Raw genomic sequence first — 26685 nt, 5'->3', positions numbered from 1 at the left:
TTGTGGCCTGAGGGCAAGGCTAGAGTCTATAGGCTGGTGAAGGTTAGGTAGGGGAGGGTGCCTCCATTTATGCATCTATGGGAAAGAAATAATTCCTGTGTGGCCTTTGGGAGGGAACTCCTACCTCCTGTATGTAACCCCTTATCTGTGCTCTGTAAGTAAGCCCAATAAACTCCCTGATTCCCTGGGCGTGAACTTTGATGGGGTCTTCTCTGAATTTGTCCTTGGGACTTTAGACACTTTACATTTTCCTCAGGAAAGGAGTCTTGGTACCTACTGTGGGACAATGGTCTTGTAGCCTGTAAAGGTTTGTCAGTTGACTGGTTTAATAAAATACTAATTGGCCAGTAGCCAGGCAGGAAGTATAGGCAGGGTGACCAGGATAGAAGAATTCTGGGAAGAGGAAAGGTTCAGTCTGCAGTTGTTACCCAGACACAGAGGAGGCAAGATGAGAATGCCTTGCCAATAAAACGTACCAAGCCACGTGGCTAACACAGACAAGAATTATGGATTAATGTAGGATGTAAGAGTTAATAAAAAGCCTGAGCTAATAGGCCAACCAGTTTATGATTAATGTAGTCCTCTCTGTGTTTCTTTTGGGACTGAACAGCTACGGAACATGGCAGGACAGAAATCTCCGTCAACATGTAACCACATCCAAAACTTCTAAATAACAAGACCTGGAAATGCTTTCTCTGCTTTCCCTGGGATTTTATGTCTACTGCCACACCCATTGCAATCTTCCTTTCCTTCTAGGTGTCCCTGGTGTTGGCTCTGGGTGTGTTCTGTTCCTTAGAAACTCAGAAAACTTAAATTTTCCTCCTACATTAGCCTCGACTTGTCTTACCATCTTATAAAAGACCTTTGTCTGCAGAGTGGGCACACTATGTGGGGACGTCTTCACTTCTCCAGTGTTGTCCTGCTTTACCTTCTGTTGCTAGGTGCTCATCCTCTTTGGGGCATCCCCGCCTCAAGAAGAGGGACTTGTAAGTGGCTGAGCCCACAGGCCTTCTTCTCAGGCTAGTAACTGCCGGAATGCCTAAGAGTGACCTCATAGAGCAGAGAACCCATTCCAGGGTCCCTCTTGCTGCTTCTTAGAATCCAGGTGCCGAGGAAATCCTTAGGCAGAGGATTTTTGGTTATATGATAAAAGCAAAGGATAAAAATAGAAAATTTGGGAAATGTCCCAATACTTTCACCACAACCCTGGAAGGGTTGTGTCTAGCTCACTGTTTGGCACTGCATCAGAGGCATTGTATGCAAGACTGAAGAAGATTAAGTAAGTATCCTTTATCTCCATGGTTAGAAAGTGTGGGAAGGGCACTGTGGGGACAGGCTCATGAACTCTCCTAGCCTCTTCTATAGGGACTTGTCTGCATCCCAAGGGAGAAGAGCTTGTCTCAGACATGCTGGTTTCTCTGGAGGGTGAGGCTGGTACATTTGCTGTTCACCTGGAGTTTGAATTAGACTCCGTGTTTTACTAAAGTATTAATTAATTTGAAGGCTTTCCCCCCTTTCTTTTTCTACAAGACCTATTTCAAATCAAATTACATATTTTGTTATAGATTATAAGGTATATAGTCTGTAGCAGGCTTTCTTGGTTATGAATTATTATTAGTTATGAATGCTCAGCCGTAACTTAGTCTTGTCCCACCAGCTGTTATAATTTAATTTAACCTGTTTCTCTTCATCTACAATTTGTGTTGTGGCTTTTTACCTTTCTTTCATTCTGTATGTCCCAGGTCTCTCTTTCTCCCTTGTTCTCTCCTTCCTTCTCCTCCAGAGCCTAGATTCCTCCTGCTTGTTCTCTCTGCCTGCCAGCCCCACCTATCTCTCTACTGCCTAACCGCTGGCTGTTCAGCTTTATATTAGACCAATCAGATTCCTTAGAGGCAAAGCAACACATCTTTACATCATTAAACAAATACAGCATGAACAAATGCAATACACCTTTACATTGTTAAAGTAATATTCCACAACATTTTCCCCTTTTAAAACCTAAATAAAAAGGTTTTAAATGTAGAACTGTATACAATAAGAACAATTATCAAGTGAGAATTACATTTACAATATCTAATCCATTTGTATTTGGCAAATTCAGAGAAAATACTCCATTATTTATCCTATCTTTTTTTTTAAAAAAAAAGATTTATTTATTGTGTACATTCATGCTTGCAGGCCAGAAGAGGGCACCAGATCTCATTATAGATGATTGTTAGCCACCATGTGGTTGCTGGGAATTGAACTCCGGACCTTTAGATGAGCAGGCAGTGCTCTTAACCACTGAGCCATCTCTCCAGCCCTGTTTATCCTATCTTGATGAGTCCAAAGTTTTGTACCTAATTTACCTTTAATCATAACTAAGGAGTACTATAACGATCGAGTCTTCAACTTCATCAAAGACCTCAGAAGGAGATAATATTACCTGAGTAAACAGGAAGTACAGTGCAAGCCACTTCTAAAACTATAGAAATGGCAAAGACATCTGACTGCAGAGCCTCTTAAAGGAGCCATATCCAGTTTTGTTTTGTTTTTCCAGCTTTCTCAGGCCCTGTGTGGAAGATTGGGCCCCACAATGGAATGCCAAATGTAGCAGTCTTTCTTTTAGGCCACTAACCAGCTCCCAAATCATGGCATGGAGACTTGTTATTAGTTACAAATGCTCGGCCTTAGCTTATGCTTGTCCCAGTAGCTCTTATACCTTAAATTAACTTGTTTCTCTTCATCTGCCTTTTCACCTCAGGGCTATTTACCTTTCTTTCCCTATGTATGTCTTACTCAGTGTCTGGCTAGCTGGGGGCTGCCTGCCTGGCTGGCCCTGGGCATCTCCCTCTTTTTATCCCTCCTCTCCCCTCTCTCTTTCTCCTACTTATTCTCTCTGCCCACCAGCCCTGCCCATCCCTCTACTGCCTAGCTATTGGCCATTCAGCTTTTTATGAGACCAATCAGGTGCCTTAGGCAGGCAAGGGTGAAACAGCAACACATTTTTACATAATTAAACAAGTACAGCATGAACAAATGCAACACATCTTTACATCATTAAAGTAATATTCCACGATAATAGTCTGTGTTCTTTTTGTTGTTTTTTCTTTGTGTTTTTCGTGAGTGTCAGCATGTGTGTATGTGTACCCCCTGCATCACCTGCATGTGTGGTGCCCACAGAGGCCAAGGGGGCTTCAGCTCCTTGGTGGTCTGTGTCTTAAGGTGAAGGCCTCACTATGTTGTAGGCACAAGCTGTCATCCTGCCCCCCTCTCGTGTGTGTGTGTGTGTGTGTGTGTAAGAATGTATTCATTTGCTACAGATAGTAAAGCACACTACTCTTTAAGAAAACTTTTAAAGCGCAGATGAATGTGACCAAACAGGAAAAAGAATGTGGCCTATCCACTCCCGCGGGCACTGCTGGGATGTGGCTGCCATCGCTCTTGGTGCCCTCTGTACTTGTACATGGATGAAATCTTTTTGAGATGAGAATGTTTTCATCTTGTTTTTGTGCTCTGTTCTCCACCAGATCATCAATCATTTTTCTAAGCTGTGAGAAAACGTGTAGATATACTTTAGGAAATACTTCAGTATTTCATGGTATGATATCCCTAGTTTACTTAACCAGTCTTTTAAAATTATATATATGGGCATGTGTGTGCCCCGACACCTTTGTGGAGCTTAGAGGACAGATTTTGGGGTTGTCCATGTGGGCCCTGGGGGTTGAGCTTAGGTTGTTGGGCATGGCAGCAAGTGCATTTATCCTTTGGACCATCTCACCAGCCTGTAACCAGTCCTTTCTGTTAGATTTTAAAATCATTTCCGTGTTCTCATCACTATAAATACCCTGGGAGAAACGTGTTGGACTAAGTCACCACGTACATTGCAGGTTGTGTTCTTTAGAGTTTGGGGGAGAGGAACGGTTCTGGGTTTTGTTTTGTTTTTCATCAAATTAAGCTGACCAGTGTATGTTTCCCTGTTCCTTAAGCATGTCCATCACACTCCCCGCCCCCCCAATCGCTGGTGTTCACTGTCACATGGAAATTTGGACTAAATTTCTGGGAAGAAGCATGAAGGTGTTACTTTGTATCCCCGATTCCATTTGTACTGTCATGATTGGATGTGTGTCCCCTTTCTGTGAGAATGTTTGACTTTTCATCATAGATTGTGTGTGCATGGGCGTGCGCGTGGGTGCGTGTGCTTACCCATTATCAGTTTCTCCTCTGAGATATGTTCCTGCTTCCCTGGTGTTTACTGACAGTAGTCACCTCAGGACGGTTTGTTAAGTAAGTGGAGATAGTGTTTCCTGGGTCTGAGAAGTGGTGACTGTTCTTTCTCAGAAGTCCAGGTAGAGGCTGGGGACAGGCTGTTCTGCTCATGTGTCGCAGGGCCTCCTCTGTATGTTTCTTTTTACGGTGTGGGGAAAACAACCCCTAAGAGGGGTGCATTTGAGCGGGAATCAAGCTGTCTGCGGTAACCACACCTCTTGCTTGCCCCTCTGACAGGAGGAAGGACGTGGACTGTCAGAAGTTCTTCAGGAAGGTCCTCAAAAGCTCTTTCTTCCAGGTGCTCATGATCAGCGCCATCACCACCAATGCCGCCTTCATGGTCTTGGAGACCGATTACAACATACATTATAGGATGTTCCAACTCTTCGAGGTGAGCACGTCAATGCTTCTAGTCTGCATTGTCTGTTTTATTTCTGAAAATGTTAAAATATTTCATGGGCATTTTGCTGCTAGAACTTTTCTATAGAAACAGTTTAAAAGACCTTTGACCTCTGCAGTAGCATCAGAGAGTGGCAGAAGCAGCAGTGGCAATGTTACTGGACAACCTCCCTGAATTCTGTCTTATTTATAGACAGAGGAACTAGATTTCATCTCCAAGACTTATGGGCAGCTTTCCCAACCATATTAGTGCCAGTCCCTATGAGGAGGAAGCAGAGGGGCACTAGGGGGCAACTGTGCTGAGTTGAGGTGAGGATAGCCATCCAAAGCAAGAATTGTGCTGCCCACACCAGTAGTGAGCACAGAAAGTTCTCAGGCATCTCCGAAGGGGCTAGAACAAACCAGAACCGAGGAGTTTGCAGAACTGACCAAGAAGGGCTCCCTCCAAAGGACTGTGCACTTAGAATGGATGTAAAATCTAGCAGGCTGGAGACAGCTAAAAAAAAAAATAGGGTTAGATAAAACAGAAGGAAATAGGATTCAAACAGTTCCTAAAATGAAGTGGTGTACTTTCGGACAAAAGTTGAATGGAGTTAGAAGCATAGTTCTTCAAGGTTAGGAAATAAATTTAGGAGGAAAAGCACAATAGGAAAGGAGAAAGGTAAAATATCACACCTTATCATAAGAAAACAGAACAAGGAATCAGATCATAGAGGTGTGAAACCCTACTGTAAAGATAAGTCTACAAAATCAGATAAACAGGAAAGCATCCAACCCCAGAGCAAAGGAATGTTCACGAAGACTCTGCAGGTATAGGAAGGAACGGAAACAAAGTTTTAAAATTTGGGAAACAACTAGAAACCAAATAAAACCATTTAGAAAACAAAGGCTAAAGTAGAGCAAGCAGCTAAATACAGCCTGAGTTAAACTGAGGAATTAAAAATCTCATTATGAATGGAAGTGATGAGAAATACTCAGAAAGTACTAAGTACTGGCATTGAGGGGCAGTGCCTGGGTAGGGACAGTGGGAACTCTTGAGTTTCAAATGTCCAGGGGTCAGAATGCTAAAATCTAAACCCAAGGAAAATAACCTCAAAATCTGTATGTCAAAAGGGTGCACATAGCATACCCAAGAATATGAACTCAACCCAGCAAACGCTAGGGCGCTGGAGAGAAACAATTGAGCTTCGAAGTGTGGGGAGTCCAGCTAATGAAGAGGCCAACTGCCATCACATTTCTCCATGGCTGTGCTCTCTGCCCACGGAGAGTGGGGTGACAGTGCAACTTCCTCAGGAAAGAAAATGCGAACCAAGAATGTGAACGGAGGGGTCTCAGGCTTTCTAAAAAGGTTCCAGACTCATTGATGTTCAGAAACATGGTATGTGCTTCCCTGCCCGTCGTTAAGAAAAAGTCGCAGCCAGCCCAAAAGGCTGAAGAAGGATCGCTTCGTTGCTTTGGTGATGAACATGGCAGGTATAGTTGTTTGTAGAAGTAATGCTGACTGTTATTTCACAGGAAAAACATAGCCTATAATGAATATGTTCTTTGATCCTAAGGTGATAGCAGGACTGAAAGATGAGAGCCATTACAAAAAGTTTTGTTTTTTTTTTTTGTTTGTTTGTTTTTGTTTTTCGAGACAGGGTTTCTCTGTGGTTTTTGGAGCCTGTCCTGGAACTAGCTCTGTAGACCAGGCTGGTCTCGAACTCACAGAGATCCGCCTGCCTCTGCCTCCCGAGTGCTGGGATTAATACAAAAAGTTTTAAAATTTTATTTTTGTTTTGTTTTTTTAGACAGGGTTTCTCTGTGTAGCCGTGGCTGTCCTGGAACTCACTCTGTAGACCAGGCTGGCCTCAAACTCACAGAGATTCCCCTGCCTCTGCCTTCTGAGTGCTGGGATTAAAGGCGTGTGCCACCACTGCCTGGCAAAATTGTGTTTTTATTTTTAAAATTATTTTATTTTATTTTTTTGAGAACTTCATACATACATACAATAAAATATAATCATATCTATCTTCCTTTCCCCCTCCAGTTTTCTCCATATCCTTCCCATGATGCCTCTAGCAAAATGTCATATCTTTCAAATTTTTTGATGGCTCACTAGGTCCAGTTAGTGTATAATTAGTTACTCAGTAAGTGCCTGTAACACGGGCTGGCCCTCCGAGAGCTGGCCAGCAGGAAGAGCATTTCCTGGTCGGTTTGAGATGACTTCTTTATGACCTGTTCCTTATCTGTCGTCCTCTCTCTTCTGAAAGCATGTGCTGTCTTCAGCAACAGGGTCTTATCACGCGGACCCATGTTTAACCATTGCCTTAGTCGTGATGCACATGGTAGTGTTATTCTGAGACACTGTGGAATCTGTGATTCAGCACATGGGCTATTGTGGACTTTTTCTGTTTTTTTTTTTTTTCAGGGTGAAGGGTGTGCTCACACATAGTAGGCAAGCACTCCACCAGCAGCTTACATCTTCCACCCAGGATGGCTTACATTTTGTTTGTTTTCTTCCATCTTCCGTGTTGTCTGTTTGTGGTATTTATCTGTCTGTTTATAGCAAGATTTTGTGTGTAGCCCAGGCAGACCCAAACTTGGGTTCCTTTTGCTTCAGCATCCTGATGCTGGGACCACCCCATGCTACTGAAAATGAGGATGCTCATGGAAAAGGGAGATAGAGATGTGTAGACACCGTTGAATTCAAAGTCTGTGGTTCTGTGCTTGCTTTGGGAATATCAGCATTAACATCAGGGGCGTTTTATCTTCTCCACCAATGGCTAGAACACAGACCGACACATTCTTGGTATCTATGATGAGATGTTGGAACCAGAGCTTAGAGAAACAGCTTATCCTGGATCTTGTCATCTTCCCTGTAAGAAAGCTGTCAGAGTTTATTTGCAAAAGGATGCAGAAGATAATTTGGGGATACTTCTGCTGGCCACAGATGAGACAACGTGAGGCATAAGGATAATAAGTACTATGGTTAGAAAATCCTCAAAAATTGAAGTGAGGCCAAGGAGGCAAGGGACTAAGTATTCCTCTTGAAAAGGAAATTACAGAGTCAAGCTTTACTGGTATTTCTGACATGAGCCCTAACCTTAAGGGGTCATCTACTGTGAGGCTACTCCTACTGCAGTTCCTGATTGTTCCTTTGGAGACAAGTCCATGCTCTGCAGCCCAGGTTGGCTCCAAACTCATGACCCTTCTGCCGCAGCCTCCCAAGTGTTGGGATTTCAGGTGTGTCACCATGCATGCTATTTCTATAAAGTGTTCTAGCTGGTAAATTAGAAATGATAGCATGTCACCCACTTCAGCTCTGGAGAAGCAATGGCCATTGAGTATCAACAAGAAGCCAGCAGAACTATGTGCCTGCTCTGAAAAGGGGCACCTGCAGCCTTGCTTAGGGTAAACCTGAATGTATTCAAGGAACCAACTGTCCACTGCCAAGAAACAGGGAGGAGAGGAAGGGCATGCTACAAAATGCAGACTGGAATATTCTTCAGTCATGCTACGTGGATTAAAAAATTATTTCTCTCTCTCTCTCTCTCTCTCTCTCTCTCTCTCTCTCTCTCTCTCTCTGTGTGTGTGTGTGTGTGTGTGTGTATGGGTGTGTGCTGAGATACCTATGGAGTCCAAAAGGTAGTGTTAGATCCTCTGCCTCTTGAGTGATTGGCAATCTTGAGCCACCTGGTGTGGGTGCTGGGGAATTAGCTTGGGTCCTCTGCAGGTGTTCTAACCACTGTTCCATTTCACGGCACTTGGAGTCCTTACCAGATAATAGGCAAGGCATTAAAAAATGGGGGTTAAGGAATTTTATGGTAAATACTAAATTATTCTGGGAATATAGATATAGGTTTCTATTATAAAGAGCCAAGTTTTAATAAATAATAGGATGCCAGGCCGTGGTGACACATGCCCTTAATCCCAGCACTTGGGAGCAAAGGCAGGTGGACCTCTGTGAGTTTGAGGCTAGCCTGGTCTACAAAGTGAGTTCCAGGACAGAAAGGACTAAAAAGGGAAACCCTGTCTCAAAACAAACAAAAACAAACAACAACAACAAAACCAGGAAAGTTGAAATAATTGCCTGTATTTTATATGATCACAATGGAAAATAAAACTACAAAGCCAGAGCAAGAGAAACCCATGGAGTCAATGAGTTCACTATTAAACAACGAATGGGCCCTCGAAGGAATCAGGAAATAAGAGCATTCCTAGAGCAAATGAAAAGGAAAACATAGCACAGCAGACCTAGGGAATACGTGAAAAAGTCCTAAGAGGGAGGTCATAGCTGTAAGTGTCTGCCCTTCAAAATTGGGCGGGCTGGTGAGATGTCTTATGAGGTAAAGGTGCCTGTCCCATGAGCCTGGAAACCAGAGTTCAATCCCTGGAATCCAGAGAATAGTGGAAGGAGAGAACCAGCTCCAGAAAGATCTCCCCTTGACTCTCCTAGCTCCTCTGGCTATGAAACACACACACACACACACACACACACACACACACACACACCGCACAAGCACACACACACACCGCACAAGCACACACACACCACACAAGCACACACACACACACACACCGCACAAGCACACACACACACACACCGCACAAACACACACACACAAACCCTTTTACAATGACAAGAGAAACTAGGTTCCAAACAAATTACTTACTGATCCAACTCAGGGCGCTGGAAAAACAACAAACCAAACCTAAAATTAGCAAATGGTAGAAATAATTATGATCAGGATGGAAATTAGTGAAATAAAAATGATTAAAACAAGAGAGAGTATCAAAGAGTTGCTTCTCTGAAAAGATAAACAAGTTTGGAAAACCTGTAGGGTCAGACCAGAGAAAGAGGGCCCTAAATAGTAAAATAGAGAGGAAAAGGGAGCCATCACAATGCAGAATGTAATTAGATATACCTTAAAACCTTATAGTTCACTAAATCGAAAAATCTTAAAGAAATGAATAAATTTCTAGATACTTCTTTGACAGTGAAAATGACCTTTTATTGAACATCACATACTGGTAAGCACAGATGACCAAAATGCTGTGATAAATATTAGAAACTAAAGATTGCACATGTATATTTACCATTCAAAGGAATTAGTACAAGTATTTTCTTTTCTAATTTTTAGGCTACACTACAGATCTGTCAGTGGCCCCATCACAGGCCATCTTTAAACAGGCATATATGTGGACCATCTAGCTAGATTTGTCAATGCTTTGAGAAATTGAGAAAGAAAAAAATACCTTTTCTTCATTTAGATTAAAAATAGATATTTTTCACACGAAAGAACAAACATGCAAGTAGTTAAGAGGCATTTTTAAAAATGTTAAAGATATTTTAAAAATTAAAATAGAATTGCATGATTTCCCTTAGATAAATCCTTTTATTGGATCTGCAACAAACAATGAGATTGAAGCAGTAATAAAAATTTTATGACTGGAAACGTTCAGGTCCAGAGGATTTACTGACGAACCCTATCGGTCTTTGGAGAAGGGTCAGTTTGTCAAACCTCCACACACCAGGGGAGCAGAGGTCATTAGTGACTTTTTAGGAAGCCACGGTTACCCAGATACACATACAAGAGAGAGACAAAGAACAGTCTCCCCAATGAACATAGACACAAAACAGTTCCCTCTGAGATTTGCAACCCAAACCTAAGAACACAGCAAGGTCCCTCACCGTGCTAAAGTTACACACGCAGGTAATGAGGGATGGTTCTGTAGGAACAGATGGACTCAAGGACAGAAATCATGTGATCTCAACAGAAGCAGAAAACACTTCCGATAAAATCCCAAATCCCTTTGTGAAAAAAGGTCCAAAAAGACAGGCATAGAAGGAACCCGTGTTGACACAAAGGTTCCATGTGAAAATCCTACAGCCAACAGTGGGAACTTGGGGAAATGGAAAGGATTCCCACTAAAAGTACATTGCCTACCTTACCTGATTGCTGTGTTGTTGGCCATCTTAGCTGGAGCGGTAAGAGAAGAGAAGCAGATAGATCCAACAGGGAAGAAAGAGTTGGGTTCTCTGATTGCAGATGATGATACCACACATGAGACCACCAGAAAACTGAGAACATCTGAAACACTCTCAGCAAAATGGCAGAGCATACAAAACTAATGTATGAAAATCAGAAGCCTTCCTGTCAACCAAGAACAAAGACGCTGAGGAAGAAATCAGGGGAACAACCCCATTCATAGTTACATCAAAACCAAACCACGCTGCCCCACTACCACCCAAACAGTGTAGGTCCGTGGATGAAGTCTTGTGCTGCTGAGCCCAGAGACCCAAGTGCAGTCTTCCATGGCAGAAGAGAGAACAGACTCCCACTAGTTGTCCTTGGACAACCACATGCTCACTGTGCCCCCCAACTCTCTCTCTCCTCAAACCAGGTACAGGTGTGTACATATAGAATTCCAGTATTCCTACTCCAAGATGGGAGGTGGAGATGGGAGACTTTGGCTGGAACTCTCGGGCTAGCCTGGGGTTCGCAGTGCTGTGGAAACGGGGGGAGACTTTGCTTCAACAAGATAGAATGAAAGAACCAGATTCTTGAGAGTTGTCCTCTGACCTCCACAAGTAGGCCATAGCAAGCATGTGCTAGCACACACACCTACACACACAGACACACAGACACACACAGACACACACAGACACACACAGACACACACACACACACACACACACACAACCCGGAACACACCATACAGACTAATAAGGACCCCTAGGCAATCGTAGAGCCATTGAGTTGTAGGCAAGGGAGAGACATTCAGAGGAGATTGATTCACAGTATAAACGTTGGAAAAAAGCAGAATGAATGTCCTTTAAAAATGGGATTTTAGTTGACTGATTTTTGAGTATGTATGATGAAGGTAATGGATTAAATATAACTATATATTTGTATACTTAAAAGTGTTTATATTCAGGATGGCCAGAAAACCCTTGTGACTTTCTCTTGGGGGAAGAGTTATGTCAGGAGGTCTGCTAAGTTGAATACTGACCAGGAACTGTATATAGAGCCATTTGCGGCCAGCTGCTCAGCTACGAGGTAGTCATGTCTTGCATCTAGGGGAAACCTAGCCGCCCTAGGCTTAGTGCCACAGGCAAGGAAGAGCAGATGGGGAAGGGATTCAGGCTCAGTAAGAGAGCTGGGGGCTCTGTCTGGGGTTTTCCACACCTGGCTGGGTGGTCTCAGCAGGGAGAGGGCCAGGATTATGGGGCTCTGCCGTTGTTTTGATCTATGACCCATGTGACCCCTGCAGATCTCCGAGATTCTCTTTGTCTCCATCTACACCTGTGAGTTCCTCATGAAGGTCTATGTGGACCCCATTAAATACTGGAGCGATGGCTATAACCTACTGGATGTGGTCATTATCTTTATCATCTTGATACCCTATACCCTCCGAAAGATCAAGGGACGACTTTACAAAAACCTCAACATTGCTGACGGGATACAGTCTCTGCGAATCCTGAAGCTTATCTCCTACAGCAGAGGCATCAGGGTACGTGCCTCCTGTGTGTGCACCCGTGCATGCCTGCGTGGGAACGGGGGGAGGGGGTGTTGGTGTGAGATAATGCCTAGTTGGGCATGGTAGCACATGCCTTTAATCCCAGCACTCAGGAGGCAGAAGCAGTCCGATCTCTGTGAATTTGAGGTCAGCCTGGTCTACAAAGTGAGTTCCAGAACAGCCAGGGCCACACAGAGAAACCCTGTCTCAAAAAATCAAGAAAACAAAAGATCGCTCAGAGAGGAGGCAAAGTGAGAGAGAACAGCAAATACAGAACCAAGCAAAGGCCAGGCCAGGAAAATCCACACTGAGGAGGCAGCCTGGAGGAATCAAGTAGTAGCAAGGAAACTGAGGCAAATGCCTTTCAGATGGGCAACAAGAGGTTGTTAGCATCCTCAGAGAGGCTAGTCACTCAAGAAGAATGTAAATGGAGATTGCACTTTTGTTTCCTGACTGCCCAGACCTGAGCAATCACACAGAAACTACATTAATTACAACACTGTTCAGCCAGCGGCTCAGACGTATTCCTAGCTAGGTCTTACATTTTAAATTAACCCATTCCTATGATTTTCTATTTTACCATGAGGCTCATGGTTTGTTACCTCACATCTTGCTTCTTGGACAACTACATGGCGTCTTCCTGACTCTGTCATCTTTCTCCCTGCATTCAGTTTAGTTTTCCCGCCTAGCTCTATTCTGCCCTGCCATAGGCCAAAGCAGCTTCTTTTAACCAGTGGTAATAAAACATATTCATAGCATACAGAATGGCATCCCACATCAGGTGAAGAAAACAGTCCATGGTGAGGGACAAGGAAGTATGAACAGGAAGTACAGACACTGGCCTGGAACTGGAGAGGAGTGAGACCTGGGCACACACATATGCACACATAGGCACGTGATTACATGGGTGTAAGGAATGAGTAGCTGTGGGTGTATGCCATGGGGAGAGCTCACATTTAGGGCTCACACACACCCTACTGGACAAAGACAACAGACCCAGACAAGCCTCTTCCTGGAGACCAGGTCCCTGGGCAAACATGGGCTGAGGATGCATGCCTGTAGGATGGGTTGAGGTTGAGACATGAACCTGAGGCTGTTCTGAAATGTTCTAAAGAATGTTCCAAGACTTTGGCAACTCAGGAAGATGGTGGTAATGGAGCTCACAGAGTGCCCCTATCAAAAAAAGGAGACCCTCCCCATCAAAAAAGAAAAAAATGGCAGCCGTGGTCAAAGCAGCCCAAACACTGGTGGGTTCTGGCTCACAGCTCACAGCCATTTCACCGTTTGAAAGGCAGCCAGTATGGATGGATAGGAAGAGTGGCTCAGATTGGCCTGTATAGCCAGACACAGCTTTCGGAGCTCAGCCCTGACATTTTATTAAAGTGTTTATTTTCTTTGCCTGTGCGTTAGTATGTGTGCTGTTTGTGTCTGGTGCCTGGGGAAATCAGAAGAGGGCCTTAGATCCCCCAGAACTGGAGTTACAGAAGATTGTGAGACACCATGTGGGTGCTGGGACCTGGACATGGGTCTCCTGTAGGAGCATCCTGTGTCAACCACTGCACCATTTCTCTAGACCTGAGCCTTGGCGTTTAACTCGAGGAACCTTGTGCCTCAACTCACTCATCTGTAGAGTAAAGCTAGTCAGTCATGCTTTTTACTGGTTTCAGGAGCACGGTGACATTAGTAAAGAGTAACCCACCATACACCTACGGTCAGACAGATTAGCAGATGTAACACTTAAGGAATTGTTTCTTTTGTTAATTTTTGTTTTGTTTTAAAAAAGGGTTTCTCTGTGGAGCCCTGGCTGTCCTGAAACTCACTCTGTAGACCAGGCTGGCCTCGAACTCAGAGATCTGCCTCCCTCTGCCTCCCGAGTGCTGGGACTCAAGGCATGAGCCACCTAGATTGCCAACTGAAGTTTAAAGGAGCCCCTAATAAGTGAGATATCTCAGTACTTAAAGCTAGTACTTGGTTCCTGACCCCTAATCATTAAAAAGTCAGTGCCTCCCACCTAATGGCTGTATGACTTTCACAAAGCCTGTCCTTGGCTTTTCACACCAAGTTCTGCCAGATGAGCGCCCAGCTATCTAGGGTCCCCACTGCCTCTGCCTTTCAGCCTGGAGCTGCCACCTTCCTGTTCCTGCCTTCTGAGGCCTCCTCATTCCCCCATATCCAAGAGGCTGTGGAGGATGCTTCCTCAGTGCCCCGGACCCAGCCACTTCTTGTGCTTAGAGGCACCCAATGTGCCCTAGGGCTAAGAGAACAGCAGTGGTTGATTCAGAGCCCCAGGAGCTAAACCGGTACTAAGAACTGATTCTCCTAGCAACTGGGAATTCAAAAGCAGATGCTGCTTCCAGGCCAGACCTCAGAACCTCGAGACCAGGGCTTCTGGAGACAGAGTCCCCACCCTCCAGATGAGTTTCTGTATCAATCTGAACCGCACACTGCTGGAGCCCGGTGGGCTTGTGCTTGAAGAATGTGGCCTTAAGCAGCTGGTGGGGTCCCTGCAGAGAGCATGGCTTCCTTCCCTCTGACTGCCACCTTCAAGGTTCCTCTGTTGTGATCTCAGGTGCCACCCATCCATGGTCTGGCCCAGAGGTGGGAACCTGGAACAGCCACTTCCTGAGCCCTATGCAGGTTCTACCTCTGAGCACACTGGCTTCCTGCCTCTGTACCTTATACGGGTGACATGGCCACAGTGCCCAGGGTTTCCCACTTTCTTCAGCCTTGTGTGTTAGCTAGCTTTCTGTAACTGTCACCAAAATGACTCAAGAGAACAGCTTAAAGGTAGGAATTGTTTATTATGGTCCACATTCGTGCAAGGCTGCAGGGACGGAGCTGACTCAGGTAGTGAGGGAGTGAGGGAAGCACAGATGACGCAGACAGACACACAGACGACACAGACAGACACACAGAAGGGTAAGCAGAAGTCAGTGTACTGTGCACTTGGATGGAGAAAACTCAGCTGCCCACCTGAAGCTCAGCATGTGGATGGTATAGAGAAGAGCAGGGCAGCAGGGGGATTGCACACAGATAAACAAGGAAGCAGGTCACACAACTGATCAAGGGCGCAGGTCTCGCTAACCCCATAGGAGCAGTCTCCATAGGCAAGCAGTTTTGAGTCTACAAACATCCCAGGAATGGGCAGAAAGCTACAGCGGACATTTTCCGCATGCACTGTTAAGAGCCACACTTGGATCAAAGGGAGGCTTTGCCTTGCTTCTGAGCCTCATGCCGAGGGGGAGGCTTTTAGTCTGAGGTTCTGCGATTCTTGACTTGGCTGTGCCCAGTCAACAGCACCCATTTTCCCACCTCTTCACTCAGGGTTTCCTCTGCCCTCTATAGTTTTAATTCATGATTTTATTGTGCCTTTGTTCTGTTGGCGAGAATGGTGTGGCGGAGGCACTGACCTCAGTTGTCCAGTGTGTGGCAGAGGCACTGACCTCATGGCAGACGGGAAGCAGAGAGCAGAGTACAGGAAGGGGCCAGGGCAGCATCCTCAAGAGTGAGCCACCAGTGCATTGCTGCCCTCAACTACGCTCCATTTCCAGCTCCCCCATACTATCATACTGTAACTCTATCAGGCCATAATCCCTTGATGATGCCAGTGACCTCAGGATCCAGCTGCCGCTTCCAAAAAGCCAATCAACTGATTACCGAGCCCAAGTACATGAGCCTGTGGGAGGCAATTTATAATAGCTTGGGAGAGTTCCGAGGCCATCGTCAAGACTCAGTTCTTTCCAAATGAATCTGCAAAGACCGCTCTTATTCCCCAGGGGAATTTAGGGCAGTGTGTTTCTCTGAGATGACTTTTCCACCTTCCAGAATTCCCATTGTCCTCTCCTCTCTCTTCTGTGTTCAGCTCCTAGCTGCCTTCCTAGTGTTAAACCAGTCTTAATAGTCACTGTGCTCAAGGCCACTGGTGGTTGAAGGTGTGGCATGGGGGAAGGGTTTAGGGCTCACTCCTCACTCTACCGTTGTATTGTGACCAGGACAAACTGGTCCTCTAAGTCTCTGAAGCGTCATTCTGATACCAGCCACCTATTTGAAATTATGTCTGTGTCTTAGTCAATGTTCTATTGCTGGGACGAGACACCATGGCCAAGGCAACTCTTATAAAAGAAAACATTTAATTGGGGGCTTGCTTACAGTGTCAGAGGATTTCTGTCATCATTATGGGAGGAGCATGGCAACAGGCAGGTGTAGCGGCATAAGCGAATGCAGACAGATTGTAAAAATATATATATAGCTTTAATGGAGACTTACAGAACCACCGTTCCCGCGGAGACCAGGAAAGCAGAAGCAGCAGCTGGGAGCACGCTCACCAAATTTATGGGCAAACATTAGCCCGAGGCGAACACGCCCCCTTAGGGGCGGGACTTATCCCTACATCTCCCCTTTTTGTCTAAATAAGACAGAACTAAACCAAATACAACTATATACAATAATAACAAATAATAAATATAACAAACAATATTGAGAACAAAAGTTTTGCTAAACATTCTATCTCAAGGAGTCTAAATAATGTAGAGAGTAACTACAATTATATAATCTTCAACTCCGTCAAAGATCTGAGAAGGGAAAATATTACTTAACAAACGAGATATATCTAAAATGTGCAACAATTGACAGAGACAACTGACTACCTGGGCAATCACCCAAAGTCTCGTTTGCAACGTTGAGTCAACCAATTTTGGCTAAGGCCTAACATAACTGACATACCATTATTAAAGGCAAGGAACTTTTCAAAACTATCTTACCCTCTCTTGGCAGGATATGACAGTCCTGTTTTATCCATTGATGCATGCTCTGTATCTCTGTCAGTGGTTGAGGTATGGGCATTTCTTTGCCCAAAGGCCAGTTCTGCCAAATAGAAAGGCTCCAGGTGGAGTGTCTTTGGTGCTCAACATTCTCTCGGGAATAGAGTGGTGTTGCCAGGAGCAATTGTGTCTCACTACCACAAAACTCTGAGTTAGATTAAAGGCCATTTTCTACAGCTCTTTGAAGAGGTTGAAGATTATCTATCTATACTGAGTATAATCTCTATATATCTAGAGAACCTGATTAGTCTAATTATAAATGACAAACTTAGATGACTATTTATCTATATAATTCTCAATATCTATCTAACTTAAAGACTAAGACAATAAACAACTGTGTAACAAATGAGGATAATGACCTCCAAATATAAACACTGTACAAATATACATTGCAATATGGTAAATATATATCAATACACAAACATTATATAAATTTCTTAATCAGAGGTAGAAATGTACACTGCAATATGGTAAATATATACAATATATATATATCAATACAATATATGTCAATACATAAAAATGTTTTAAACAGACATAGAAACATGCATGCATACAATAGTCAATATAATTTAACTTTGTATCAATATACAAGAATCGATACCAATATATTTGTCTAAAAGCAGTAACTCACAATTATAAATCTATTATTCCATCATCCCCTCTTTTTTTTTTTCAAATTGATCCCTGAGCTTATAAAATTCCTCCCCCAACCTCCCAACCCCTAAATGATGTCCCTAAACCCAGGGGTAAACTTTACTGGGAGAGGGGACGTCGTCCTCTAGAATTACTTCCAGCTGTCATGGGGGCGACGTTCTTTCTGGGGGATCCTGTGAAAGTAAAATGGTGGTTAAATTTCAAGATCAATGTCTTTTAAAATTGCAAATAGTCTCTGAGTATTTTGTGGAGGTCTGGCCAGAATGTTGTACAAGATGTGCACCATTTCAGCTAACCAAGTTGGGATCGTCTTGTGCAGCTGGTATCCAAAACAGGTCTTGTAGTAGCACTATCAGTATCATGACGTCATATCAACCAGGTAGAGTTGTTGTTGTGGGGCCCCATCTTCTTCCTGGAAACTTCAAATGTCACTTCAGGAAAAACTCATTGTTCATTGTGAAAAACTTAAACATTAGTCATATAGACATACATATATATATTCAATGAAAGGCATGATAGATATATTCAATGAAAAGTATGATAGATATGGAGAAAAGCAAAGATGTTTTCTAAACTCATATTTCTTTCTGTCCCATATCATGGCTCTTGACATGAGACAGAAACTCCAGAAACTCTGGGTTTTTCTCTTATTAACAGGCTTGGAATTGGAGAGGGACTGAGCCAGAGTCCAACTTCAAAACCAGCTCTACGTATTTATAAAGAAATGTTTAATAAGATATATATATATATATATAAAATTAATACTTACAAAAATGTGTCCATCCATCAGTAATTAAATATTCAGGGTCCCTTAATTTCTTTGAAGATGAGTATTTTCCTGTGGAGATAAGAAAAGAACCCTGGGCTGGGCGGTGGTGGTGCAGCCTTTAATCCCAGCACTCGGGAGGCAGAGGCAGGTGGATCTCTGTGAGTTCGAGACCAGCCTGGTCTACAGAGCTAGTTCCAGGACAGGCTCCAAAGCCACAGAGAAACCCTGTCTCCAAAAACAAAACAAAAAAAAAAACCAAAAAAAAAAAAAAGAAAAGAACCCTGCCTCCAACCTATCTCTGTATTTCTTACCGTCAGTATCTTCGCCATCCTTATGAAAGAATTGTTATTTATCTTTTCCAAGTGGCTTCTCTTCTTCAAACCGAACCTTTATTAATTTTGATGGTATCCACAATTTTTCCTCACCTGTGGAGATAAGAGCAAAACCCCTTCCCCAACGTAGCACATCTCCTGGCTTCCATTGTGAGGTCGGCACATCCTTGAAATAAACTGGTTGATTTAGTTCAGTAGACTTTTCCATTATCCAATGTCTTTCTGCATCCGTTGTTCCCTTCTCATTAGCGTTGAGAAAATTCAAGGTTAACAAAGCATTATGTAACCTATTTCTGGGGGTGTTTTCCACCCCTTTCTGTTTGTTCAACATATCCTTTATAGTTCGATTTGATCTTTCTATGACTGCTTGACCTGTAGGATTGTATGGTATACCTGTAACATGCTTGATATTGTAATAATCAAAAAACCGTTTCATTTTCCTAGAGACATAAGCAGGACCATTATTCGTCTTTATTTGTGTAGGTATACCCATGATAGCCATGACTTCTAATAAATGAGTGATTATTGAATCAGCTTTTTCTGAACTTAAAGCAGTTGCCCACTGAAAGCCTGAATAAGTGTCAATGGTGTGATGAACATATTTTAATTTGCCAAATTCTGCAAAGTGGAACACATCCATTTGCCAGATTTCATTCCTTTGGGTGCCCTTTGGATTAGCCCCTGCAGGCAGTGGCGTTTGGTTATAGAAAGAGCAAGTAGGGCACTTCTTTACAATCTCCTTAGCTTGTTGCCATGTAATTGAAAATTCTTTCTTCAAACCTTTGCTATTAACATGATGTTTTTTATGAAATTCAGAGGCTTGTAGCACACTGCCAATCAATAATTGATCAATTTCTGCATTATCTTGTGCTAGAGGACCTGGCAGACCCGTATGGGATCGGATGTGTGTTATGTACATAGGGCAAAGCCTGTTCCTGATCAAATCTTGAACCTGGAGAAACAATGAGGTTCGTTCTGTATCATCAGGTATAAATTCAGCAGTTTCAATATGTAAAATAACTCTTTCTGCATATTGTAAATCTGTAACTATATTCATAGGTTCTTTAAAATCTCTTAGCACCATAAGAATGGCATATAATTCCGCCTTCTGGACAGAATTATACGGACTTTGTTCCACCTTACCCAAGTCTTCTGATTTGTAACCTGCCTTCCCTGATTTATTGGTATCAGTATAGAATGTACGGGCTCCAGTTATTGGAGCATCATGGACGATTCGAGGAAGAATCCAAGAAGTTCTCTTTATGAAGTTAAGCCTCTTGCTTTTTGGATAGTTGTTATTAATGTCTTCCAAAAAATTAGCACAAGCTCTTTGCCATGGTTCATTATCTTCCCATAATTTCTTTAGTTCATCAGCAGTGAAAGGCACTATAATTTCTGCTGGGTCTATGCCTGCTAGTTGACGAAGTCTCAGCTTGCCTTTTTAATTAACTCAGAGACTTTTTCCACGTAAGTTTTCAGTTTCTTACTTGGTTTATATGGTAAAAAGATCCATTCCAAAATAATATCATCTCTCTGCATTAAAATTCCTGTAGGAGAAATTTTTGATGGTAGTATGATGAGAATACAATTGAGCTCTGGATTCACCCTGTCCACATGTGCCTGTTGTAATTTTTCCTCAATCATTGTCAGTTCCTTTTCTGCTTCAGTTGTTAATTCTCTGGGACTGTTTAAATCTTTATCACCATCCAAGGTTTTGTTCAAATGAATTATTAGATCAGGTGTTATTCCAATAGCTGGTCGTAGACTGGAAATGTCTCCTAACAGTCTTTGAAAGTCATTAAGAGTCTGTAGGCGATCTCTCCTAATTTGTGCTTTTTGTGTCTTAATTTTTTGCAAACCTATTTTATAACCTAAATAATTAACAGAATCTCCCTTCTGAATCTTTTCAGGAGCGATTTGCAATCCCCATTTAGGTAAAAGTATCTTTATTTCTTCAAACAGTCTTTTCAAGGTATCCATGTTTGAATCGGATAACAAAATGTCGTCCATGTAATGGTATACTATAGATTTGGGAAATTTCTTGCGTATTATTTGCAATGGTGCTGGAGAAGTAACTGAGAGCTGCTACATCCTGATCTTTAGGCAGAAAGAGAGACTGGACCTGGCATGGGCTTCTGAAACCTCAAAGCCTATCCCCAGTAACACACATTCACCAACAAGACCACACCTCCTAATTCTTCTAATCCTTTAAAATAGTGCCACTCCCTGGTGACTGAACATTCAAACATATGAGGCTATGGGGCCGTCCTTATCTAAACCATTACGGTTTGTGAAAACAAGCATTCTTAGTAGGTCAACAGTTATAAAGCACACACTCAGTGCAAGTCTCAGGGCATCGTAAGTGCACAATAAATGTATGGAGCACTCCAGGGACAGCCGAAGGAAGGGAGGACAGGAAGTTAGCCATTTTACAGGATGAAGATGAAGGTCTTAAGGTAAGGTGAGGTCCAGAAAGAACGGGGAGACATTTTTCTCTTAGCCCTCTCTATCCTGAGGTATATGACGGTGTCCCTATTCCTCCTGGACCTGGGGGAAAGGACATTTGGGGCTGGCTCTCAGCAGAGAAGCACAAATACAATATCCAGGGCTGACCGCAGATTCAGGCTGGGTTCAAGTAGAGAGGTCACTGGGGCTGATGGAGAGGTGACCCAGTCCTGAGACTGTGTACAGTCCACCTGTGACACAGGGTGGACGCCGTGTCCTGAGACTGGTGCAACCCTCTGTCTGGGCACAATCTGATCATCCATTCAACTGATACTTACTGAACATCTGCCACGTGCCAGGCGTGGCCCCAGGCCCTGAGGGCCGCTGTGGACTGGGGAGGCTGGACCTCTGTGATCTGGCTTCGCCAGGCGCTGCTGTCTAGCTGCAGTATCCCTGCCTTGTAGACACTCATCACTGCTGTGGGGCAGACAGTCTACACGGTGGCCTCTGTGCTGACTCTGCTCTTCGTCCTCATGTACATCTTCGCTATCCTGGGATTCTGCCTGTTTGGCCTTGTGGAGAGGGGCGACCTGAATAACTGGGGGAACCTGGCTTCAGCTTTCTTCACGCTCTTCAGTCTGGCTACGGTACTTGTGTTTGGGGTTGGGGACCGTGGCGAGGGTGGAGCCTGGAGAGGGACTGTCTAGGAAGTGTGAGCGTGTAGACATGTTGGGCCTCTTGTGGAGCCTTCCCCACTTTCAGGTGCTTATTAGTGGGCACAGGAAGCTGGGGTTCCCTGCTGGGGCAGTCGTAGGCCAGTGGGCTCCAATTCTGTCTCTAATTCCGTGATTTTATAAATCGCTCCGTGGGTTGCACAGGATAATAAAACTTGCTAGAATTCTCAAATGATACTTAATTTGGATTAACCTTGTTATAAATGAAGCCCACAACATACAATTATTTTTTTAAAAAAACAAGCTGTCACAAATTCACCCAGAATAAGCAAAACCCAAGTCTCAAAGTCTAGACTTTTGAAATATATAAAGAGTGGCATTTTTTTTTTAAAAATTGTTTTGCTTTTATTTTTTCCAAGGATGGGCCTGGAAATAGACTGTACATTTTAGGAGAAAATGGGAGATCTTGAGACAAGAGACTCTCTTAAACACATTGGCTTCCAACTAGTGGCACCCTGCATTTCTTTCTTTCTTTCTTTCTTTCTTTCTTTCTTTCTTTCTTTCTTTCTTTTTTCGAGACAAGGTTTCTCTGTAGCTTTGGAGCCTGCCCTGGAACTAGCTCTGTAGACCAGGCTGGCCTCGAATTTACAGAGATCCGCCTGCCTCTGCCTCCTAAGTGCTGGGATTAAAGGCGTGCGCCACCACCGCCCGGCTCCTACATTTCTATGTGTAGCTGACAGCCAGTGGATGGGGAGGGGCCAAGGACTGATGTGGAGACGGAGCTGGCAACCACCTTAGTGGGTCTGGCGCTCCTCTGGCATAGGTGACATGGAAACCTACCCTGCTGGGTCTCGGTGCTCAGTATACCCTGCCTTGCCTGACTAGGTTGATGGCTGGACAAACTTGCAGGAGCAGCTGGACCAGAGGAAGTTTACTGTTAGCCGGGCCTTCACCATCCTCTTTATCCTGCTTGCTTCCTTCATCTTCCTCAACATGTTTGTAGGTGTGATGATCATGCACACGGAGGTAAGTCTGTGCCTGTAGAGTGTGTGTGCGCGCGTGTGCATGTGTAGAGTGTCTGTGCCTGTAGAGTGTGTGTGCGCACGTGTGCATGTGTAGAGTGTCTGTGCCTGTAGAGTGTGTGTGCGTGCGTGTGTGCATGTGTAGAGTGTCTGTGCCTGTAGAGTGTGTGTGTGCGCGTGTGTGCGTGTGCAGTGCTCAGGTTAGGTATGGCAGATAGAGGCATGGGCCAGGTGACCCCTCTCATGTGCGCCTCTTCTCCCTGAGTTCACCACTTCACGATGGGACCGGCAGGCCGGTGGAGTGGGGTTCAGGGCAAGCTAGGCAGAGAAAGGCTGGGAACAGAGAGCTGCAGAAGAGACACCGTGGTCTTGACTTATCTGTTCTGCTTGCTAGGACTCCATCAAAAAGTTCCAGCGGGAGCTGATGGTGGAAAGGCACGTGACACTTCTGGAGGAGAAGCAATTGATCCTGAGGCGCCAGCAGGAGGAGGTCAACAGGCTGATAACCACCAAGGTAGTTGGCCACACCGGAGAAATGACAGACAGACAGAGGATTGGCTAGGAGGAAGGGCTTTGCACTCAAGTAGAGGTCAGGTGGTCTCAGGCGCGTGTGGTTTTGGGTAAGGCAGGCCTCTTCCCCTGCAGCCACGAGAGCCCTGCCTTTCTTTCTGTGTGTGTATTTCCCGGAACAATGTGGATCCTTGGTGGATGGCTCCCCACTGTGGGGTCCTTCGTGCTGGAGCTTCTCACTGAGGTTCCTCTGGTATCAGGCAGCTCAACCCCAGGCCACTGTGTGGGTGAGCATGGGATGCTCGGCCAGGGTGTCACTCAATCTCATATCTCCCCCTCCCCCCAGGTTCCTTGAATCAGGACAAGAGTAAGCACAGTGTCAAGAGTCAGCCAAGCATGGCACCACCTTGTAGGCTGCACTCTTTTCTGTCTGATGCTCTTGGTCTAACTTGGGGGCCCTACTGGGTCCTTCGGCTGTCAGAGTGTCTTTTTTCTGAGGTAGACCTGCCAGTCTCTCATGCCCAAGGTTTGTTCAGGGTTGGAGGAGGCCACACAGAATCACCCTTAGACATTCTCTTGTTCCTTTAGACCCTTGGCCTCACACCAGGGATGGTGATCCATGAGACTGTTTCTTTCCCACAGGCTCTGGGCTCAGTGGTCAGGATGAACTTGGGACTCTTGGAGTCCACAAGGGTTATCAGGTCTCTGTAGCTTGGCTGCTCTTGTCCTTGGTCTCTCATTGCTTTCCTCTCTAGAAAACCGGAGGCAAGAACTTCACGGAGCTGGTGGAGGAATTCAAGAAGACCCTACGGCACACGGATCCCATGGTCCTGGATGATTTTGGTACTAGCCTCCCCTTCGTCAATATCTACTTGTCCACTCTGGACAACCAGGACAATACTCTCAAGAAGTGAGTGACTGGTCCCCATGGCTTCTTCAATGCCAGGGCATATTGTAGACCCCAGGAGATGGAAGGGTTTGTAACCAAGGTGCATGGGTGGGTACACAGAGTTCCTCCCTGAGAGTGCAGGATCCCATGTATGCCTGGGTGCTTGGGCTGCTGTGTGCAAGGGTCTGTGTTGGAAGGGGCTCTGCTCTGCTGGCCCTCCCAACTCTCTTTCTCTCTCTCTTCCCCTCCCTCCCTCCTCCTCTGCCTCCCTCTCCCCTCCTCCTCCTCCTCCTTCTTCTTCTCTCTCTCTCTCTCTCTCTCTCTCTCTCTCTCTCTCTCTCTCTCTCTCTCTCTCTCTCTCTCGTTTGTACCCAGATGTTTTGTTTGCTTCCCTCGTCTCTTCAGGCCCCTGCTCACTAACACTTTCCAGGGAGCAGCGAATATGTGTGCAGGAGGTGCTAAGTCAAGTGCAGAGGGTCCTAGCTTGGCTCTGCTGCCATCTTCCTTTTAGCTTTGAACAAGTACCACACAAAGAGCCACTGGGCCAGCTACATGAGACCCGACTCAGGTCTTATCCTCAGTGCCAGCTAACTGGGGTTTTGGCTGGCAGCTGAGGAGTTGTGGACACTAGGAAGCTACTGTGGACTCTGAGCAAGAGACTTCAGTGACTAGGGGAACTGACTGGAAAGGAGTGAACCAGGGAATGCCCATTTTGGGTTCAAGCACAGGCCAGGTACTGTTTAGGCACCAGCATGCCATCCCTGCTTGCAGAGTGCAGGGGATTGTTGTGGACATGCTACATGAGACGGATGAGTTAGCTTATGTCGGGGACCCCCGGCAGAGGGACAGATGCAGGGTTCCAACCTACCTGGAGTCTTACTTCTCTCCTGATCCTACACAGACCCCGTGGGTTCCATGACTGCACGGGTACCAGTATGTGGTATGTGGGGACGGCATGGCATGGAGCCTGCTTTGTCCTCAGGTCTCCGCTCCTCTGCTCTCCAGGCTTCAGGAGCTGTACTATGAGATCGTGAATGTGCTGTGTCTGATGCTTGAAGACCTGCCCCAGGAGAAGTCGTCCCACAGCTCGGAATTACTGATTTAGAGGTAGTGGGGCATGTGTGACCTCAAAAGCGTAGCAGTTCCATTAAACAGCGGCCTTCAGAGGTGGCTTCCAAACTTGTTACAGTCTTGGTGTTGGTAAGACCTGCCTTTGGGGGATAGGCCTGGGTGAGTGCTCATGGAAGTCGCTCTCCCAGGGCCTCGGTTGCGGGAACAGGTGGGTTCAAGATCTACCCTGGCTAATAACGACACTCGGTGGACTCTCTAAACCCGACAGCAAGGGCCCACTGAGCTCCCAGGGAAGCTGCCCGAAGACCACAGACCAACAAGAGCCTCCGTGGCTCTGTCACTGCTCATGACCCCTGCAGGCTGACCTGTGCAGCTGCCCCTGTCTGACAGACCCGTTACCCACACAGACTCTACTTTGGAAGTTCATGTTGATTTCCTCAGGGTTCATGCCAGTGCCTGTGGTGTGACCAGAAAGGTTAACATCCTGGACTTCTGCCCAGGGGAGCCGCCTACTGGCCATGTTAGGACATCTCCTGGAGTCTGGAGCTGCAGCTGGCCCTTCAGACTTCTCTCCTGTGATTGGTTAAGACTGTTTAGATGGTGGCGTTTTCTGTATCACTACTGGCCAAATGTCTCTTGGAAGTGCGAAAGCGGTAGGACCACTGTGCAGGGTTAGAGCCATCCGAAGATCCCCTGGGGCAGGCCAAGGAAGGCCAGGGCATCAGGACCTCTTGCTCTAGACAGGTCAGCTCAATCCTGGTAGTGCCACTTGCTCCTCACTGATGTGCTCTGTGCCTGAGACCTGTCAACTGCACTGTGTCATCTTAAATAGAGAGGGATGTAGGTCCTGAGAAATGTGTGGAGGGAGACTGGTACCCTCTGCTGGGTACCACTGGCCCCAGCTGTGAGCAGGACAGCGAGAAGCAGAGGTGGTAGACCTAGACATGGTCCTCACCTGCGAGGGACCCTTTCCCAGCGGTTGCCTAATGTCACCCTGCGTAGCAGATATTTTCACTATGATTCATAGCCGTAGCGAAATTACAGGCATGAAGTGGCGGCAGAGATAATTGTATGGTGGGGGTCATCACAGCGTGAGGAACTCTATTGAAGGGTCGCAGCGTTAGAAAGGTTGTAGACCAGAGGTTCCATGGTTGGCCAAGGGGCTCTGGCTTGAGTTGTGGTAGCCTGAGGCCAGGGGACAAGGGCAGGAGAGGGAACCTTTCCTCATGGCTTCATTTGTACCCAGAGCAGTGCTCAGTGAGCTGTGCCGTGTACGGGGTCTTTGGTGATGGAAGCTGAGTACACTCCTGGCAGTCAAATCTAGCCAGTTACGTGTTCAGAGGTAC

The 26685-nt window shown here is 45.3% G+C and overlaps 1 protein-coding gene across 4 annotated transcripts; it reads left to right on the top strand.

Annotated features, from left to right (window-relative positions):
• Positions 1–1181: 1181 nt before the first annotated feature.
• Positions 1182–25404, top strand: Catsper3 (cation channel sperm associated 3). 4 transcript variants are annotated; one of them, XM_041660310.1, is made up of 8 exons: positions 1182–1279; positions 4486–4639; positions 12058–12144; positions 21638–21820; positions 22733–22873; positions 23264–23383; positions 24135–24289; positions 25274–25404. In XM_041660310.1, exons 1-8 carry the CDS (start codon positions 1182–1184, stop codon positions 25371–25373), a joined length of 1038 nt encoding a protein of 345 aa, XP_041516244.1. In that variant the 3' UTR covers positions 25374–25404. The 4 variants fall into 4 exon arrangements, with proteins under 4 accessions (XP_041516244.1, XP_041516243.1, XP_041516240.1 ...); XM_041660309.1 differs by having other exon boundaries at positions 11944–12144; XM_041660306.1 differs by having other exon boundaries at positions 11905–12144.
• Positions 25405–26685: the final 1281 nt, after the last annotated feature.

The sequence above is a fragment of the Microtus oregoni genome, unplaced genomic scaffold (assembly GCF_018167655.1).
Source record: "Microtus oregoni isolate MIOR12 unplaced genomic scaffold, Mior012 000011F_ref0000422, whole genome shotgun sequence".
Lineage (NCBI taxonomy): Eukaryota > Metazoa > Chordata > Mammalia > Rodentia > Cricetidae > Microtus > Microtus oregoni.
This window is presented reverse-complemented; position numbering and strand designations above follow the sequence as displayed.